A 21,280-nucleotide genomic window follows, 5' to 3' on the forward strand; every position below is an offset into this window, starting at 1 on the left:
CCCCTCACAAACATTGCATATTTTCTCTCAAGATATTTTTTTCTCTAGTGTACCCCCTCCCCCTCCCCCTCCCCCCTCCCCCTCCCTCTCCTGCTCTGTCCCCTTTCTTCCCTCCCTCACTCCCTCCTTCCCTCACTCTCTTCCTCCTTCCCTACCTCCCTCCCTCTCTCATTCTCTTCCTCTTTCCCCCTCCATTCCTCTCTCCCTCTCTGTCTCTGTTCTCCCTCTCCTTTTCTCTCCCCTCCCTCCTCTCTTTCTCTCCCCCTTTCCTTCCTCTCTCCCTCTCTCCCTCTCTCCCTCTCTCATGTTCTCTCCCTCTCTCTCCCCTACTCTGTATCTCTGTTCCATCCTACCCCTGTCCCATCTCTGTCATACACACTCATGAACAGAAATAAATCCTAGGACTGGGAAGGATGAGGCAGGAGGATCTGGAGTTTGACATCTGTTTCAAAGATAATAACATGAAAAGACCCTGGCACTTCCAAGAAAGTGGATGGCACTGGAGATTATGTTAAGCAAATAAGTCAGGCTCAGAACTACAAACATTGCATATTTTCTCTCAAGATATTTTTTTCTCTAGTGTAAACTTTAGAGAAAGAGGGGAGAGGTGGGAAAGGAGGTGAAAACAAAATGGAAAGTATTAGTGAAGAAGAAGGAGGAAGGGAAGAAGGAGGGGAGGAGAAAGTGTGCACATGTGATGTCACAATGCGATCAGGAGTCTGCATGATTAATATGTACCAGTAATAATTTCAAGAAGAGCATAGACTGCAACATCAAGCCATCTGGGTCCAACTTCCAGCTCACTGAGCTACGTGTATTCCCAGGGAAGCCCTAAAGAAGCATTAGATCCCTGGAACTAGAGTTACAGCCCTACAGTATGGGTGCTGGGATTTGAACGCTGGTCTCCTGAAGGAGTAATAGACCAGAGTTACCCTGTCTGTAGACTCAGAATAACAATAGAACCAACCTCAAGAAGAGTTACAAGGGCTAGATGAGTCATGAATCAGGAGCTGGAAATGGATAAGAATAGTACCTGGTAGACAGGAGAAGCCAGTTACCTGTGAGATACAGCAGAGCAGACTCAGTCAAACGGGCAGCTGCATATATGTAGTCAGTATTTAGCAGAACCTCTTTCCCTCGTGTTGATTAGATTGCTTACTTTTTCTCCCCTGATCGCCATAAAAAGCCGAGTCCTTCCCAGGTAGATCTTTCTTGCTTAGCTCTTCACGACACAACACCTCTCCTCAGCTCCCCAGTAAGACAACATTCCCTTACTTTTCACCTAGGATGTAGGATGAACATGTGTACCCATGGGCATGCAGGCACACAAGTTTGACTTTTAAGCTACCCCGTCAGTTTGGCCCAATGACCTTACTTGGTCAAGGGGAATGGGTTGATGGCTTAGGTTTTGGAGTGCTCTACCTTCTGATTCCCGGGTAGGTACCCTTCTGGTTGCTTCTTCCTTCATCCTCATGGATGCTCACCATCAGCTTCGATGATGTTCCGCCCCCCTCTATCTTCTCACTGCCTTTTCCTTCATCTTTATCACATGATCAGCATCTTTCTGTCCTTATTCTGCATCCTTCATTTTTCTGGAGCTTTCTCTCCATTTTTTATTGCCACTTGATCCCAGCTTTGGTTGTGTTGGTCCTTTAGTACTGCTAGCCACTCCATCCCCACCCCCCAAAGCCCTGACTCTCTTTATCACACCCGCCTTCTTCCTGTTTAGGGGTTTTCTGGTCTCCCTTCCAGTCACTCTGCTGCTTGGTCATGTACCTGCACTAAACTGACACTTAGCACGTGCTTCCTGACCTCTTGTTATATGCACGGCTCTTTGTAAGAGGTGGTCTAGACTAGAGCTAGACAGAGAGCCTGCTCTCCAACACATTGGGGACAGAGCTCAGGACTGCTGTGTCTGCTCAGATGCCTATGAGACCAAGATGTCATGGCACACAGAGAAGAAATATAGCCTGTGTGATGTGTCAAGGTTTAGCAAGTGACCTAGTGAGAGAAGGTGAATACTAGGTTTAAAATTCATTCATATATATCAATCAATATATATCAATGCAGGTAGCATCCTAGGAATACAAAGGGTGGAAGGCCTTGGAATATGCACACATCTGGCCCAGAAAAGACTGTGCATGCTTCACCATACTCAGCTTTTTCACATGGGCTCTGGGGAATAAACTTAGGTCCCTGCACTTATATAGCAAGCACTAACTAAGCCATCACTCCTTAGGCACAGTTTTGCTTTAGTAGAATCCTGCCGTCAGCCATGTAATGAATGAAACAGAAGATCCAATCTCAGAAAATAGGAGAGGCCCTCTCTGTGAGAAGGTATACTTTACTAATCGCCTAAATGTCTGTGCTAGATGTTGTTACAAAAATGAAGGCCATAGCCTGTTCCTGAGATATCAGTGCTCATCTGTGATGCTACCCCACACTTTCCGTGCCCAGATCCTTCCTGGTCTGTGACCTGTTTTGACCTCTGCAGAGATGATGCTGTGTTACTTGCTAGCTTGGACCTTAAAAACTTGAGCCTTTGATTTTAAGTATTCATAACCCTCACTTCTAGTATCTAATTGCTATGAAAAGAAGTCCAGGGGAAGGAGTTGGCAAGAAGAGAGATGAAGAGTTGTGTGGTCCCATCTTTCTAGTTGTATCTACTCTGGAACCATGTGCCTGACCCCTGTCATCAGACCTGGCTAACTCTAAAAGTATGACAAATTCTAAAGTCACCATGTCAGAGTCACCCCAAATCCCTGACCCATAAAACCACAAGCAGGTAAAACAGAGGTCCTTTTAGTCACTAAGGTTGGCAAATTTGTTTCACAGAGACTGAAATCCAAAACAACACTCAGGGTCAAGTAAACATTTATCAAAGGAACACTAAACTGCATCCCAGACAATTTCAAGTGCAATAACCTGAGTCTACTGTCAATTTACATCACATTGAACTACATTGTTAATGATGTGACACCAAATTCCATTTCAAGCCAGTGTCACACTTAACTGATTAGGGTTTAAGCGCCTTAGAAAGGGCTCCTTAGAAAATTCAATCCTTTGAATCTTATAAAAGACTAAGAAAATGTGTGTGGCACACGGATTAAAATTCCCTGGAATTTGGATTGGCTTTTCCTTCTGGTTGTTTTAAGACAAATGTCCAAAGTAATGTGTGTTTCACTTTTTGAACTCAGAGAATGCTTGGGGATTCTTTGTAATTTTCCTTTCTCAGCTTGTAATTACAGGTGTTGAGATAGACACCTTGAAGCAAAAACGTGTAATCTCTTTGTTGATCTTATATAGCTAAATATAGGGGTCCAATGGATGGAACTAGAAAATATCATCCTGTGTGAGGTAACCAAAAGGACATGCATGGTATGTACTCACTGGTAAGTGGATATTAGCCAAAAACGTAAAGAATGTACATGATAACACCTCACAGACCCTAAGAAGTTTAACAAGAAGGAAGACTCAAGTGAGGATGCTTCAATCCCACTTAGAAGGGGGAACAAAATAATCAGGGGAGGCAGAGGGAGGAAGGGATCTGTGTGGGAGAAAGGGGAGGAAGGGGAAAAGAGGTCAGGATAAGATATGGGGTGGGAAAAAAGGAGAGAGGTCCAAGGAAAATGAATGGAATTATGCAGCTGCTGGGGATGGGGGTGGAGGAACCTCTAGAAAGTTCCAGAGATCTGGAATTGAGGAGGGTCCCAGGAATCAATGTGGGTGACCTTAGTCAAAATGTTCAACAGTGGGGATATGGAACCTGAAGAGACCACCTCCAGTAGTCAGAAAGGACACCAGTGGAGGGATGGGGACACCAACCCATGTACAAAACTTTTGACCCAAAACTTTTCCTGTCTACAAGAAATGTAGAGACAAAAATGGACAGAGACTGAAGGAATGGAGATGACCAATGACTAGTTGGATCCATTCCATGGGGCAGGCACCAATACCTGACACTATTACTGATACTATGTTGTGCTTGCCGACAGGAGCCTAGCATAACTGACCTCTGAGAGGCTCTACCCAGCATCTGACTGAAATAGATGCAGATACCCACAGCCAAGCATTGGACCAAAGTTAGAACACCTATAGAAGAGTTAGAGGAAGGACTGAAGTAGCTGAAGGGGATTGTAACCTCATAGGAAGACCAACAGTGTCAACTAACCTGGATCCCTGGGAACTCCCAGAGACTGAGCCACCAACCAAAGAGCACGCATGGACTGGTCCGAGCCCCTCTCCCTGCCTTCCACCTAACCCCACACATATGTAGCAGAGGACTGCCTTGTCTTGCCTCAGTGGGAGAGGATGTGCCTAATTCTGTAGAGATGTGAAAAATCAGGGTGGGAGGAATAGAGGAATCAGAGGCAAAAGAGAGAGGGAATGGGAGAAGAACTTTTGGGGGGGGTTGGGGGGGCGGGAAGGAGGCAGCATTTGGGATGTAAATAAAAATAACTAATACAAAATAGGAGTCCAAAATATTTTTCCCGCAGAAAGGTATCTACACCATTTTGCAAAAGAAAAGTGATTATACACTTCCATGGACAGACGTTCTTTTTGCTCTGAATTCTTCAGCTTTTGCTCTCTGAAGAGAAGGGATTTGCTTTTCACCTTTCTTTTCTATTGAAATAATGAAACTAAAAAATAATGGACCGTGCTGACATTTCTCTTTGGCAGCTTCAACGATGAGGGACTGTTAATGGATATTTTCCTCCATTAATATCTAAAGCGATGCGCTAATGTATGCTTAGCCGTGTATCAGCCCCGTTTTGGTCAAACAAGTTACATTTATTTCATTTTAACAATTAAAAAAATGTCCCTTTTCTCCTTCAGATGGCTTACACTCTTAGAGTGCTTTTAGTCACAGACCTCAGAAGCACTATAAATATTAAGGAATACCCAAGCCAGGCCCTGGGAGGAAGTCCAGAGCTGTGATCCTAGCTCTCACTGACCTGGCTGAGGAAGGTTATATGACTTTGGCAAATACTTCAGCTGCCCCTACTTTAGAACTTGGAACTTGGAGGTTGGAGAAATGGCTCAGCAGTTAAGAGTACTGGCTACTCTTCCAGAGGACCTGGGTTCAATTCTCAGCATCAATATTACAACACACAACTGTCTGTAACTCCTGTACTCGGGGATCTGACATCCTCACTCACATGTAGTCAAATCACCAGTGTGCATAAAATAAAACATAAATTACTTTTAGAAAAGAACTTGGAAATCTGCAAGTTAGTTCTCATTGAATTATTTCCATCGATGGTAAAATGATTTCTCCTTTTGTTTTGGTTCTTTGACACAGGGTTTCTCTGTGTAGCCCTTCCTGTCCTGGAACTCAGTCTGTAGAGCAGCCTGGCCTCAAACTCACAGAGATCTATCTGCCTCTTGAGTACCAGGATTAAAGGCCTGTGCCACCACCACACAGTTTACCAAGGAATTTATTAATTGGCTATTTTGAATATTACTACTGTAAGGACTGAGTAAGTCCTGAGTGATATGCATGCTATCTTCCTTTATAAGTGTGTCCTGTAGAAATAAAGTCTTCCTATTATTAATTATTCGATACTAAAATTCTACCTCTCTATTCATCATCATCAAACAAACACTGAAGAAATCAATTGGTTCTTTTTATTTATTTTATTTTTGAGACAGGGTTTCTCTGTGTAGCCCTGGCTGTCCTGGAACTCACTCTGTAGACCAGGCTGGCTTTGAACTCAGAGATCCTCCTGTCTCTGCCTCCCAAGTGCTGGGATTAAAGGCGTGTGCCACCACTGCCCGGCTAGACCTTCATGTTTGTAACTGGGGAAAAAAAATCAAATATATTTCTTAGTTACAGAGGCTTCATATTAGCTACTTCCTTGAGGGTACCGTCCCTCATGGAGGTGACGAAACAGTAGCAGGAGCTTGAAGACGGTGGTCACACCCATCCACAGTCATGTTGTAGAGAGAGACAGAGTTAGTCAGCATCTTCTCTCCTTTTTAGCAGCCCAGGATGCCAACACAAGAACGGTGCCAACCACATGCAGGGTGGATCATTACCTCAGAGAACTCAATATAGAACATCCCTTACATGCATATTCAATGATTTGTCTCCTAGGTGATTCTAGTTGACAATCAGTATTGGCCATCACAGACTTCATGAGGTTCCTCCACTGAAATCACTTTCAGCTCCAAAAAGCCAAGCGTTAAAGAAAGAAAAAAATGAGAGATTTAATATGTTTATGATAGGCCACTAGGCAGCTTACGTAGGAAGCAGTAATTGAATTAAAACTTCATTATGGAATTCCAGCAATGAGCTGGGGAGAAGCTGTGAAGTCCCAGAGATACATGAAGCAGAAGAGGGAGTCTAAATGGCTTGTAGGAGACTTATACAATGTAATACACAAGGATACTTAAGGTTTTTTTTTTTTTTAATTTCCTAGGAGAAAGTCACACTCTGCATGGAAAACGGATAGAGTTTGTGAACACTGGAGTTTGTAGTTGGCATTTAAGAAGCTGTCGACTGTTGTATTCCCTAGAAAAAAGCCTTCAGATTGAGAAGACCGGAATGAAAAAGAATGCTGTGTCTTATATTCTATTGGTCCTCTGCAGGCCAATAGGAGCGAGCCCTTTGGCTTGCCCTCACGTGACCTTGTGTGGCTGGTGCTCTGGAGGGATCTGTTACTGCCTTTCCCCTTTGAAAACACGACCTCTGTGCAAGTCCACAACCCAGCCTACCTATCACACCAGAAATAAACGCTGGCACTGAGGTCGTTCCTGCTCTGCTTTGTGGTTATTAGGAATCTTAAATAGTGTCTTCTCCGCCCTCCCTTCTCCCTTCTATCCTCCCCGTTTCTCTCCCTCTCCCTTTCCCTCCTCTCTCATTATTGCTAGGATTTATTTTTAATCTTCTTTGAAATACTTTCCCCCTTTTCTTTGTTTCAGTTCATGTTTTTGATTAGTGTACCTTTGAATCATCTAAACAGCCCTTTTAAGAAAACTTCTGGGGTCTGAAGAGATGGCTCTGTGTTTAAGAGTACCATCTGCTCTTCCAGAGCACACAGGTTCGATTCCCAGCACCCACAGGGCAGCTCGCAACTGTCTCTAACTCCAGCTCCGGGGATTCAATTCCCACACACAGACACACATGCAGGCAAAACACCAATGCGCATGAAATAAAAATAAGTAAGTCGTTTAAAAAGGTGTGTGTGTGTGTGTGTGTGTGTGTGTGTGTGTGAAAGAGAGAGAGAGAGAGAGAGAGAGAGAGAGAGAGAGAGAGAGAGAGAGAGAGAGAGAGAGAGAGAGAGAGAGAAAATATGGAGCCTATGAATACACAGACAGACTGGTCAGGGAGTCAGTTCTTGCCTCTATCATGTTTTTGAGACAGTGTCTTTTTGTTGTTGTTGTTGTTGTTGCTTCTTCACTTACTCCAGACTAGTTGGCTTTTTGGAGGATTACTTATTTTTCTTTGGTACGCATGTATCACTTACATTCCTGACTTTATTCTTTTATTTTCTCCCTTTCTTATTCTGAACTGCCTTAACAACGACTTCACTGGAGACTCCCTAAGATCTTTTAAATTTTAGATCAACGATTAATTCTTCCTTTTAATCCTGTCTAAAAATTAAAAGAGCTTCTGGTTGTCAGTACATTTCTATTTTATGCTTTTCAAAATGTTGTCTTTTTGCTTGTAGTGAGTTTCACATTTTAATGTTTCTTTTTCTTTCTCTACCCTCCCTATTCTCTTCCTTCCTTCCTTCCTTCCTTCTTTCTTTCTTTCTTTCTTTTTTCTTTCTTTCTTTTCCAATCTCGAGGTTGAACCCTTGACTAGATAAGTCTTCTGCCACTGATCTACAACCCTAGCCTCCTGCTTTCGAGACAGGGTCTACCTCTGTAGCCCAAGGCTGGCCTCAAACTCACAATCTCCCTATCCCTGTCCTCCCTCCTAAGGCTGGGATTCCAGGTATGTACCATCAGGCCCAACTAGGACCCTTAATTTCTTGATCATATTAAGTTAATATTTTCTTTTTCTTTTCTATTGGCTTTTTAGTTGTCAGCAAAGGGAGATTCCAGAAGGCGACAGAGGAAGAAAACATACGAGAGGAGACAAATCTTTTTCTTGTTGCTGGTCATTCTTAGAATCACTGGTGTAAATATCCCTAGTAACAGAGCTGTAAAGGGTTTCATGCAGTAAATGTTTTCTATTATTTCAAGCTCAGATTTCTAGTAGAATTTATTCAGAGAATTCCAGAAGCTCACAGGCAAAATTTCCCAGTAAAATAGTGATTCTATTTGTGCAAATATTTAAATCACATTTGACTCATTTCTTCTAACACAGTGGATGTTCCCCAGGGCAGCGCAGATTATAAACTTTATGGCCATTTATTTATCTCACTAGTATTTCTTGATATTCTCTAGTTTTCAGATACATTGGTATATATTAGGGATGCATCTGGTAATCAGAGAGGATGTACATACACAGTGTTCGTGCAGAATATAATGCTGGCAGTATCTAAAGGCAAGCAATGACAACACATCTGTTCCCAGCTAATGGTCTGGGTGCTCCAGGCTACATCCTTGCTAAGCACCTTGGAGAGATGATCTGACAGGTGCTTCAAATTCACAGAGAACAAAACCAAATCTCATCTGCAGGATCACAAAAACCCTTCAGGAAAAGATGATGAAGTCTGCAGTGTGTAGGCATCCGAGGAAGGAGAGGTCAGATATCCAAATGACTAAACTAACTCAACCTGGTTCTCGCTGAGCTCTTCATGTGGAGGAAGGAGTCAGAGGCACCAGATTCCAGGATCTCCATGGGTGACAACCATGCCAACTACTGAAGCCAACTCTGGCCTCGTCATTTTACCACATGCCCTCCAGAATCAGTATGAAAGGGAGGGATGACAAAGATGCCTGCCACTCGGAGCTGACATCCCAACACAAAGCTGAAGTTTGATCCTTACACTCAAATGTCAAGTCTTTGAATCTATGTTCTAATAAAAAAAAAATGGTGAAACTGGTCCAAGACCTTTAAAAAAAAGACCTCAAGAGCATAAGAGGGAAGCTTCCTTGGTTGCATGGCCAGGCACTTCAGATGGTTCAGCTTATGTGACAATGCAGATTGGCCTCATAATAGCTTCCTGGGCTTGTGTTTCTCCCTAGTCTAAAACAGTGTTTCTTAATCTTCCTAATGCTGTAACCCTTTAATACAGTTCCTTATATTGTGGTGATTCCTCAACCATTAAATTATTTCCACTGCTACTTTATAACTGTGATTTTGCTGCTGCTATTAATCATAGAGTTAATATCCAATATGGCAGGACTTCTGACATGCAACCCCTGTGAAAGGGTTATTTGGTCCCCAAAGGAGTCGAGACCCACAAGTTGAGAACCATGTGTCTTAAGCAAGTTGCTTACTCTGATGCCAACATATCCTTGTGACATACGATGCATAATATTTGATGGGAAGTGAGCACTAGATGCACATTATGCATTAAAGAATATCATGTTTGTGGACATTTTAGGTTCCTCAAGCTGATGTTTTACTAGAGTCAGAGCCATTGTGCCCTCCACGTGATACAAAAGGACAGCTTGTACTTCTTTCACTGGCTCAGCGAGTACACTCAATCCTAAGGCCCTCCACAAGGCCAGGGACTCTTAAATAGACCTGATGTCCACAGACAGAGAAACCAAGCATTAGCAGAGTTCTTCTTGTGCTTAGAAAGGGATCAAGAGCTTTGTGCGCCTACAAGGAGGGCAACTCTGGGGACTACTAAGGAGATGGCAGCTGGTAAAGCGTTTGCCCTGTAAGCACGGAGCTAAGTTGGATTGCTTGGAACTCACAGAATTGTTGGCATTGTCTGTCTGTAATGCTGGTGCAGGAGAGGTAGGGACAGGAGGATCCTTGCAGCTTGCTGGCTAGCCAGGTTAATGGGACCAGTGAGTTATCTGTGAGAACAAGGTAGATAGTGAATGAGGAAGACATCCAGTGTTGACTTCTGACTTCTGGAAACACACATGTGCACGTGCACCTACATGCACGCACTCATGCACACACACACACATTAGCACAAACAATGCACACACACATACTTTCCATGTATAAACACATTCTTATGCCACACACACATAGACAAATGTATACATACCAGCATACATATTCATGTACATTAAGCCCTTTCCCAAAGTAAGGTAATTCTACTGATCAGTGTTCTCAGAGAGGCTTGGTTTATAGCTGTTGTACTAGTTTAGTTATTAATAATGTTCCCAAGTGTACCAGTCTGGACGAGTAAAATAGTTAACCCTTTCCAGCTCTACCCACTAGTAACAGCACTCGACTGACCTGTGACGTTATCTATTTTTACCAGGTCACTGCCACTGGCTGATTTCACAAGTAGGGAGAATGAGACTCCTAAAAGGTAATCAATTAAGGTGCTATAACAAATAGGTGAGGGAGGCAGGCTCGCCCTGCTCACACCCCATCATGTGCTAGCGTCCCATCATGCTGGGCTAGCATGTCTGTGGGCTGCAGGATCATTCAGCAAATCCTATTCCTGTTTTCTGCAAAGCACTCACCTGGCTCAGGGTCACTTAACCTTCAGATGTCAGCTCAGCCAACACTGACAACTCTGGGATGCATTTTTAGACACCCCAAGTGTCAGTGCTCCTATAGGACTGCCTTCTGCATAACATGTGTACAGTCATTCCATGCATATCTATCCGGAGCATGGCATATGTGCCATCCTGCTGTAGTGGCTGGGACAAAACTCTAGCCATTGTAGATTGATCAGGAAGAACATAGGCAGATAAGTACCATAGCTGCATCCTCACCTACAAAGATCCTCACCTCATAATTTCTCCTCTATAAAGTCTCCATGCCACAGATAAAGAGTTACTGAGGACTGGTACCATGCTGCCTCGTTCTTCCTGGCATTCATTCCTGCATCAGAAGATCCTTGATGAGGATCGGAAGAACTGCACATACAGAGCCTTCAGTTTACCTTTTAGGAGCCCCTCCTGGTCACGAGTTCCTGGTCTGTCAAGGCTCCACGAATAGAAGCCCTTCCAGTGAATTTGAGCTAGCAGAAGGCATGTAAGTACAAGATGGGAAGAAGTCATGGAGTGAGGGGTACCTTTGCCTACCAGATCACTGGAACCAGGCAGCTAGTGGTTTGACTTAAAATTAATCGGTTAGCATACCAGGCTGTGAGGATGATTACACTCAAAAGCAGAAAGTAGAGATGGTTGTCTAGAATGAAGAGTGCCTAGGATGGGGTGGCATCATTGGTGGGGTGTAAGGTGATCCGACAACCTTGGAAACCAGTGCAGTGGTTCCCTTATAATTCTTAAGTATGTGCAGAATCACTGGAAGACTCAGAACGTCCACAAAGGCAGTAACAGAGACATCTCAAACAGATACTTGCACATCTCCTCTGATGGTTACTCTTGATTGTCAACTTGACAGGAGTTAGAATCACCTAGAAGGCGAACCTCTGGCATTTCCAGAGAAGTTTACCTGAGGAAGAAGACTCACTCTGAAGGTGTGTGGCACCAACCTATGGGCTGGGATCCCAGAATGAACAAGAATGTGAATGAGAGTCGGGCATGTGCCCATCACTCTCTGCCTCCTGACTGTGGGGAGGATACAATGTAACCAGCCACCCTGTGCCCTGCTGCCAGCTCTGCTCCCAAGCCCTTCCTAATGTGACAAACTAACTATACCTTCAAGCCACAAGCCAAAATAAACTCTTCTTTAAATTGCTTTTGACAAGTACTTTGTCATAGCAGTGAGGAAGGGTTAATACACATGCCTTTTGGCACTGCCTGCAAAAATCAAAGGTGGAAGCAATCAATCGAACCCACAAACAAAATTAATAGTTAAGTCAATGTGGCATAGACGCACCCTGAAACATTCAATCTGTAGAAAACAGGAAATGTTTAACATTTGCCGTAACATGGATAGAGACTATTGAGTGAAATCAGCTAAGTGAAAACAGCCAGTCGATAAAAGACACATCGTTTTTTGAACACACTTACATAAGGTACTTAGACAAAGATAGCAAATGGAACTGTAGTTCCCAGGGGCTGAGCTAAGTGGGAAGTGTTTTGTGTATAGTTCTGTAAAATGGTAAGAGTTACATGGGGTTAGTTTAGAGGGATAGCTCAGTGAGTAAGAAGTCTCCTCTCCAAGCTTGAGGACCTGAGTCCCTATCCTCAGGACCCCACAAAAAGCCGAGAACATGTGTACCGTCCTATAACCCCAACACTTCAGGCAAAAGAGGGAAACAGGGAGACTCCCAGAACTCACAAGGCCAGCCAGCCCTAGTTCAAAGAGTGAGCTTTTTGTTCCGTGTAAGACCCTGTCTCCAGGCAGTAACTCGGAGAATGGCTGAAGATGGTTTGTGCATGTGTAAGAAAGAGCACTTGGACATATCATGTGTTATACCCCACATAAGCACATCCCATATACACAAAAGAAAAGCGCTTAATGGATGGAAGTGATGATCACATAAAGATGTCCAATCTTTCACTTAGACGTGTTTGAGAGGGGGCTGAAGATATTGCTCCGAGATTACTGCATTTATGCCTCTTCCAGAGGACACTAGTTCAGTCCCAGCACCCGTGTGGCAGCTCACTACCTGTAACTCCAGTCCCAGGTGATCTAACACCCACTCTGGCCTGCCTGTGGTGCACAGACATGCGCACACACAAAATACTCATACCCATAAAATAGAATTAAGTAAATCCTTTTTAAGAGGTTAAGATGGTCAGTTTTATGTATACTTTTTGTTAGGTTATTTGACATGTAGTTCACAGCAGGACTCAGTGGCCAGTCAAACTTGCCTCCACCTCTTACAAGTTATAAAAGCTGGGCAAGTGACTTAGCTTTCTCAAGCCTCGGTTTCCTCTTCTGATAAAATGAAAATAAGAATACCTAGTTTATGAGGACTTTTATGAAAATTAGATATGACAATAATTATAATTAGCATATAAATCATAAGTAATAATGATCATTTCTTGCTTTTTGTTTTGTTTTGTTAGGCGGGTGTCTTGTATCTCAGGATGGCCTTGGACCCACTTTGCAGCCAAGGATGACTTTGCTCCTGTCCTCCGCCTCCTGAATGCTGGGGTTATACGCATGCAGTAGTACGGCTGTTTTACGGCATGCTCAGGACAGAACCAGGGCTTCCTGAATGCTAGGTAGGAACTCTATCAATGAAGACACTCACATCCCTAGCCCAAACTTTGTTGCTCTGGCTTGTTCTGGTTATGATTATCATCAATACCATTAGCTTAATTCAAAAGCTAACACGTTCGAGCAACCTATAGAAGGGCATGCACCCAAGACAAGGACTTAAAATGGCAATTTAACCCCAAAGCAGAAACCCATGATTCTGGACTCAGATGAGATAGTTTCAACTTCTGAGTCTTTCAACCCACCCCCACTGCCTGCCAAGATTATGCAGAGATGGCATAGTAATCAGAATATGACTGTATACAAATGTCTGGCAGGTTGAGATGAAAGATGTTTCAAACTTTGCCAAGACACACCTTTTAATTCAGTTTTCTGGCTTCACATCTTGCATTTCTATAAATCTCACAACTTCCATATTAACTCCTGGAATAGATTTGAACAGGCTAGACTGGCTAAATGATGCTTAGATGCTTAGAGCAGAGATTCTGGAAGTCTTAAAATAATGACTGGGGCCATGAAGAATGAGTGCAGTCATATGTAGGACATTTATATCACATCATATCCCCCACCCCCCAAAGCTCTGGAGCCATCATGGAACAGGGGGCAGAAGGACTGACTGTAAGACCCATTGGATATGACAACCAGGGCAAAGACCAAAGCAACTCTAGCTGCCAGGACAAGACCTTCAAAATCAGTCCAGGACATTCCAACAAGGAAAAAAGAGAAGCTCACTAGCCTCCACTCCATTTAAGGAGCTACTGGCCGTTAGTGATCAAAGGGAAGTGGAGACCACTTTTCTTTAAATGTATGACCCTGAGTAAGTTGACTGTGTTTCACTGGATGGACAAATACCTATGGTTATACAAAAAGCACTAATTAGGTTCTGGGTTATTAAAAAAATGAACTGAACAGGCTATATTTAGGAATATATATGTTTATACACATGTGCTTGCAATAACAGTGAAAAAAGAGACCATGAATTTGAAGCAGAGTGGGGAGGGATATATGAGAAGGGGAAATATTTTAATAATATTAAAATTTAAAAAAAAGCACATGAAGTTGAAGGGATTGAAATATATGTGTGTGTGTGTGAATGTGTGTAGCTATACACACATGTATATAAATATATATGTACATTATGTACATATATATGTACTTCCTAGATCTGTGTCACAGACATTATTCACTGTCTAATAAAATATCATGTAAGGCCAGGAGTTGTGATGTTCACCCGAAATCCCAAGAATGTAGAGGAAAGAGGATCAGATGTTCAAGGTCATTACATAGTGACCTGGGCTACATGAGACCCTGTCTCAATACAATGTGTCATATTCAAACTGATTTACAGGGAATTATTTTTGAAACTTAAATATTTTGCTCTATAAAAAGGAAATCACTTGAAATCAAATACAAATTTATTAGCAAGCTGTCACATTTGGTTAATACTTGGGCAATATTCACGGAGCAAACAACATAATCAATAGCTAGAAGTCATTAAATGCATTAAGAAGTAGGAGTTGTAATTAATTCTGATTTCTGTTTCAAAGAAAGGCAAACACTCCATAATTAAATATTGCATTAGAAGGATGTTTACTCTCGATGCCTGAAATTATAGACCAGAAACCCACATTCCTGAACATGACTCCAAGGACATCATTATACAGAACATTGGTCTCTTCCATAGATGAGAGAAGGGACTACGTCATAGCAAAATGAGAAGTCTTTACAGAACTTGATAAAGGTCAACAGGGTTGCTTCAGTGACCCAAGGGAAATGAGGGCCAGTTCTCTTTAAATGTATGGCTTTTAGTAAGTTGACCTTGTTTCAGTGGATGGCCAAATATCTATGGTTATACAGAAAGCACTAATTAGATTCTGGGCTATTAAAAAATATGGACTGAACAGGCTATACTTAGGAATATGTATATTTATACATATGTGTATGCAATAACACATTTCAGAGAGCTTCCAAGGCCTGCTGAGAATAAGAGAAGTAGAGGGGTGTTGAGAAGAATCTTTGAGATTCTAGAAAAGCCAAGTTTGGATGTACGAACAGCATCCCTGCAAGCCTTGGGAGAGAGGAGAGAGCCGTCTCAGGCTCCACTGTGTGGCTACACATACAGTGTATACAGAGGCCCTGCTGTGAGGTGGCCTTGATGGGAGAACAGGTGTTGGGAATTGGTCCAGGAGTCACTGCCACCCTGAGCCACCACAGCACAAGGCAGTGCAGAGTGAACCTGACAACATCAGGCAACAAGAAGCTTCCGGAGAAGCTTCCATTTTAAAGTGTAGACGGCAATCCTGGGCCTTGGAATTAAAAACTATTGATGCCAGAAAGGTTACCCTTGGGACAGGCAGTAAGAGTCACTAAGAGGGGATTAAAAGACGAAACAACAGTTGTAAAAACTAAAACAGATCCCCTTCATTTAGATTGAATTGCTCAACTTGTCAGGGAACTGTGCAGGTTTCAGATCTTCCTAGGCTAAATCGTCAAATACATGTACTCTCAATCAGCAAAAGAAACAGCCTAACGAGATCTTTCTGTGGTAGACACCTGCATCAAACAATGGCACTGATCTCTGAGGGATTTTAAACAGCTGTGCATAAACTTCAAAAGTAATTTGCAACCAAATTAGTAAATGTCACCCTTCTTCCCACAAGACACAGCATTTTTTTCTTAAGAGAGAAAGCATCCGCACTAAGCCTGCCATTTTACACATTTTCAAAGATGGGGAGTGGGGGTGGGGTGGGATGAAGATGATGATTCACAAGGTTGGGGTGTGAGTGGGGTGAGGCACCCCAGATCTTAGAAGAGAGCTTCTCCAGCAAACAACCCCTGGGGAGGAGGAAGCAGTGGTGGGCATGGCTTCCAGCACAAAATAAAGCAGGGGAAGGGGAAAAAAAATGCATGGAGCCATTAAGTTCTGTTTCCTTGACTCCTGAATCCTGAGATTTTAAGTTCTCTTTGCTAAATGAAAGGGACACATGAGTCGGGCTGAGAAGACAAAGGCAGACCCCACCCCACCCCCCAAGATCTTGTCTGAGGTCCATCACACAATCCCCTTGTCTAGGTCTGTGTTCTCAAAAGGCACCTGCAGCTTAAAGGACTGGGGCTTCGGCACAAATGGTCCATTTTTCCCACTGATAGCCCAAGAGCCCAGTCTCATTCTCTCCCCCCTCTCATCTCCACACATACCCAGCTGTGTCACCACTGAATAATCTTTTATTAGCACCATGGCCAGCCCACATTGTGTCAGGACAGCCCAGAGGACAGGGCAGCCCTGTGACGCTCCCCTTGCAGAAAACACCAGAATCACCAAGGTTCAGCCCGACATTGGACCTCTCTCCACGCCCACATGGAGTCATTAAAGTCACCCGTGGCACTTTGATAATCCCGGCTCTTAAAACTCCAGTGGAACAAAGAGGTTACATTTAATAAAGTGTATTTTAACATGTGACCCTCAAAGCTGGAAAACAATCTCGTTCTAAGGTTACGGAAGTAAATACCTCAACTTTTAAAAACAAACAAACAACAAACACCTAAAATCCAGCCAAGCCCCTGAAAAGCAAAACAAAACAAAACAAAAAAACCACAATCAAGCGCTTCTACAAATTCCCAGAAAACTAGGTGTTCTCCATGGGCAGGTCTCCTAGGACAGAAAACACTTCTTACAAGTCTCTGGGTTTTTTGTTTTTGTTTTTGTTCTTGTTTTGTGGAGAACACATAAAGTTGCAACTGTTTTCCTTTTTCCTAGTCTGCCTTTCCTTGGGTGCTAAGGAAAAGCAAAAGTAAGAAAGAAGCGCCCCTCCATCCCTGACCCCAGCCTTCACCTGGTCAAGGTCGCCAGCACGCAAGAAACCAACGACGGGGGAGCCCCAAAGTTTGCTTTTTTCGATTTTGTTCTCACCCCTGCTTACTTCGACAGTCCTCCACTCTTCCCTAGAACATTTACTTGTAAGAGACACTCGGGTGGCCCTTCAGGTCCCGACCTTTGGCACTTTCAGCCTGCTCTCTCTTCGTTAGTGACTTGGGGCCCTGGGTCCTACCTGGTGTCGCGGCTGTAGTCCCAGTGCAGCGCCGCTGTTGCTCCGATGGCGGGGACTGGCGCGGGCCTGGCGACCCGAAGGTACTCCCGGCAGCGGCACCGGCCAGAGGGCGCTCGCCACGCCGGCTCAGGGACGCGCGCCTGGTTGCGTTCCGCGAGCGCTCTCGGCCTTCCTCCTGCTGGCTCTGTCCCCACCCTCCATCCTCACGCCTCACTGGCCACTTGTCGCTCTGCGGCGACTGGGACCCAGAGACTGCGGGAGATCTGGATGAAACAGTCACCGGGCGGGGAGCGACGCCGCAGGCAGCGCGAAGCGGGACGGACGCCAGAGCCTCAGCCGCCTGAGTGCCAGAAACGGGGGCGCGAGAGCAGTCTCTTCTCGCTCAGCTGAAAAACTGTAAATGAGCCACCAGTGGGAAGGGCTAAGGTCACCGGTAGAAAGAAGTGTTTTATTTAATCCATTTTGCATCACAAAGGGCTTGCAAGGGTTGCTTTTGTTTTAGTTTGCTTTTTAATTACCTACGAGTGGGTTTGGGGCGCAGCTCTGTCTGGTATGGAGGCTCCTTGGTTGAGTCTTACGAGTGATTTTTGATGTTTTGGACCGCTGTAAACTTTACAGCTCTTCAGCAGCAACTTTGAATCACTAGGGTGTATTTGTCTTTTTAGGAATTTTTATGCCATGCTGCTAATGTTCATGATGATCATAAAGGGTGTCCATAACAATGGGTGGTAGATTTTCCTGTACTCTGTAGAATGACATTTTTATTGTGTAGTAGAGGACAGATTAGTATGAGAAATTAAATACTAATACGTTTCTACTCCACCCTTCTTCATGTTCTCCTCAGCAGGCTTCTGATCACTGACATGCACCATCTTTAAATGACCCCAAGGTACTGAAAGTTTCAGCTTCTAATGTACTCTATAAATGACACACTGAGACATTGTGCTTGGTGCTTGGTGCATCAAGTGCTTGGTGACTTGATCAAATGATACTTGGGGTTGCATACGGTAACTCTTCCTATAATGTTTATGAACCCATCAAAGCCAATGCACACATTTTTAAAGTTTACAAAAATATTTGGTCAAAAAATTAACCCACTTGGCCATTATATTTGTTGATCCTAAGCACTGAACTGTCAGGATCTTACAATACGAGGCTGTGCTTCCAGCCCTGAAGTGCTATGTCATCCGGACATCAATGACTGGCACATAATAGGCCTCCATTATATTTTAGCCATTACATTTGGCAGAAAAGTGTGTCATGCTTGGGAACAAGGTCACAGGGCTGGAAGAATGGTCCTTACTTCTGCCTGTGACCCTGTCTGAGGAGGATTCCCTTGTTCAAAGGTGGATAGCGTGGCTTCTTCAGCCAGTCTTCAGTGGATCCTACTGGGTAGGGGAGAGATGACAGAGTCATCACATAGCTGTGCCTAAAGTCAGGAAGCATCTACTATCCCATGACTGTGGTTCCCACTGAGTGTCTTAGGAGGTTAAATATATGCAGAGGCTCATGTCCTCTGATTAATTATGTAAAACACACTGTTGAGGATTAGACCAGGCAAGCACTCTACCACTGACCTACAGCCTAAGTCTGTTTCTGTAATTCAGCCTGTTTAAAGGGTTACATAAAAATGGCAGGATGTAGGCAACATAGTAAATACTTCTATATAGGAGGCCTGTGGTGAGCGGAATTAGATACACTGTTTATTTTACCTTCATAATGGAATGAGGTAGTTGATGTCATCACCACTATTATTATCCCCACTTGACACATGAAAATAATGTCTTGAAGTATTATATAATATAATCAGCATTATGTTATTATACATTATGTTATTATATTATATTACATGATTAGAAAGAATCAGAATCAGTATTCAAATCTTGAGTACTCTTTAGTTTCCCTCTTAAACATGATTTAATACAACCTCCATTCCTACAACATTGATTTTAGTATTTGCCTTCCATTGCTTTAGAACCTCGGGGTTTGGAAGGTCTGTGGTATTCTGATATCCTATAACTATAGAGTTCAACGGTTAGAAGTTCTTTACTCTGAAAGCTGGATCTTCTGAAATAATATTCTATCATGTGTCTCAGAAAAATGATTTTATTTTGGCCTTAACAGTGTATTTAAAACATAAGCATGTAACTGTATTCTTGGTCTATGTCAAGTGCTGTGGAAACCTGCGACTGTTTGACCTCCTTCTGCTGCAGGACCAACTATGCATTCCCAGGCTGCAAAGTGTTTCTTTCTATCAGAGTTTGTTTTCCTTGTTTCAGATACCCAGCTGCTGCTCAGAACTCTCCACACCTTTGTTTCCTGGAAGAGGAAATGGCATTTCCGGGAGAGGATGGTGTGTGGGTGGCTAGATTCTACACATTGTGTTAAAAACACCCCAACTTTCAGTTGTGTGTTTCTTTTCTCCTCCAGTGTCTGCCCTAAAGTTTCCCAGAATTGCACTGAGTACCCCGTGGGACACTTGCCTCATTCTGCCTGAGAACGATGCTGTTCCAACTCTGGTCACTGAGGGTTAGGGAAGAAGGGATTCCAGAGTGACTTCTTCCTGGACCTGTTGCAACTTGGAATTTGGAAAAGAACCCCCAAGGCATAACCTTGCTTTCCTCTCGGACTTAGTTGAAGACTGTGGCTCCATCTCCTATGGAATCCACTACTTGCACCTTTCTCCGGCTTTCTCTGGGATTAGCTTTCCATAAGGGATGCAGAATAGAGACCACAAAGAACAGTTCCTAGTTTGAGCCTCAGTTTGGAGAACAATGGAACTTTGGAGAAGTAGGATGTGACAAACACAGGCAACTTGAGGACAGTGTCATGAGACAAGGACATTTCTTGCTACAGAAAACCACCTTTTGGAGGACATCAATCCAGATGATTTTGTGAGGTCTTTGGCATCCAGACATACTCTTTTCAAAGCCTGGCAGAGATTATTTGCAAAGTGGCCAGCACTGGTCTCTTGAAGGAATTAGAGGTCAATGGAGTACTTTACCAGTGACTCAAGTAACATATGAAAGCTAGTGTAAATTTATTGGGAAAGTATAAAAAATATGGATAGATAAAAGTGACAGAGGCATGAACAAATTGGACATTTTAAACTCACAACATGGGCAAGTGATTGCTGCTTTAAAAAAACCTCATTGTACAGTCTGCACTGAAACTTTATTTATTACTATTCATTTATTTTTACCCAAAGAGATCTTTAAGCCTGGAAGCAAAAATTGAATTTTGCTAGAAATAACTAAACTCCAGTCGCTGTAGTCTGCTGGTTTCTTTTGTTTGATCCTTGAGGCAGGGTGTCATGAAACCCCTGGCTGGCCTCAAACTCATTACATAGCTGAGGGTGACCTTGAACTTCCGATCCTTCCTGCCAGCAAATTCCCACATCCCAAGTTTACAAGCTTGCATCACCAAACCAGCTTACATTGCTGTTGATAATAAGAGTGCCTTCAGCTCTGTAGACGGTGAGTTGGAACAGTGAAAGATGAAGGCAGTTTAATCTAAGAGTAGAAAAGAAAGAGTGGTTACATTTTCTTTTAAAGTTTCACTACTTGGATATTTATTCATTCAACATGCTTAGAAATGCTGAAGGACTTTATAATCATGGGCAAGGTATGGCAGGTAGGTATTATTTCTTCATTTAAGAAAAAGATGTTGATAGGGAACTGTTAACAGTGCTAACGGTGCCTTCCTGTGTATGGCAGGAATGTGTTAATAGCCACCTGACCTGTATAATGTCTTCTGTAGTTTATAGATGCTACAGTGCAGCCGTGGAGTCTAAACAGCTGTCTCCCCAAGTCTGTGGAGCCAATAATTTATAAGATAAATCTGGTCAACCTGACTTTCAACTCATGAGTCCATCAAACATACAGAAGAAACGAGACATGTGTTGAAATTACATCCTGACTCTAATCAGTAAACAAACCAGGTGTGTTTACATAGGTTCCAATGGATAAAGTACTGTGAAGGCAAAAGAATTCATATTCATAGGTCGGATGGCTGACCTATGAATTATTGTGTATCACACTGTACAGTTATTGAAACCATT

General features: G+C 43.2%; 1 protein-coding gene and 1 long non-coding RNA gene across 4 annotated transcripts in view; one reads left to right on the plus strand and one right to left on the minus strand.

Moving 5' to 3' along the window:
- Prkcq (protein kinase C theta) overlaps positions 1-17,395 on the minus strand; it is a 130,415-nt gene extending 113,020 nt beyond the window's left edge. The window contains exons 1-2 of one of the 3 annotated variants that reach the window (XM_028769841.1): positions 1,423-1,495; positions 1,160-1,282 (exon numbers count right to left, since the gene is read on the minus strand). In XM_028769841.1, coding sequence (XP_028625674.1) covers positions 1,160-1,180 — 21 coding nt within the window. In that variant the 5' untranslated portion in view covers positions 1,181-1,282; positions 1,423-1,495. Of the gene's footprint in view, positions 1-1,159; positions 1,341-1,422; positions 1,496-17,220 lie in introns of those variants that run through there. The other 2 variants (XM_028769844.1, XM_028769842.1) reach the window with 2 other exon arrangements.
- Positions 17,396-17,427: 32 nt separating this feature from the next.
- Positions 17,428-20,483, plus strand: LOC114623197. The gene is made up of 2 exons (XR_003711728.1): positions 17,428-18,109; positions 19,651-20,483. It is a non-coding gene; the product is annotated as an uncharacterized LOC114623197 (long non-coding RNA).
- Positions 20,484-21,280: the final 797 nt, after the last annotated feature.

This window comes from Grammomys surdaster, unplaced genomic scaffold (assembly GCF_004785775.1).
Source record: "Grammomys surdaster isolate TR1022 unplaced genomic scaffold, NIH_TR_1.0 194, whole genome shotgun sequence".
Lineage (NCBI taxonomy): Eukaryota > Metazoa > Chordata > Mammalia > Rodentia > Muridae > Grammomys > Grammomys surdaster.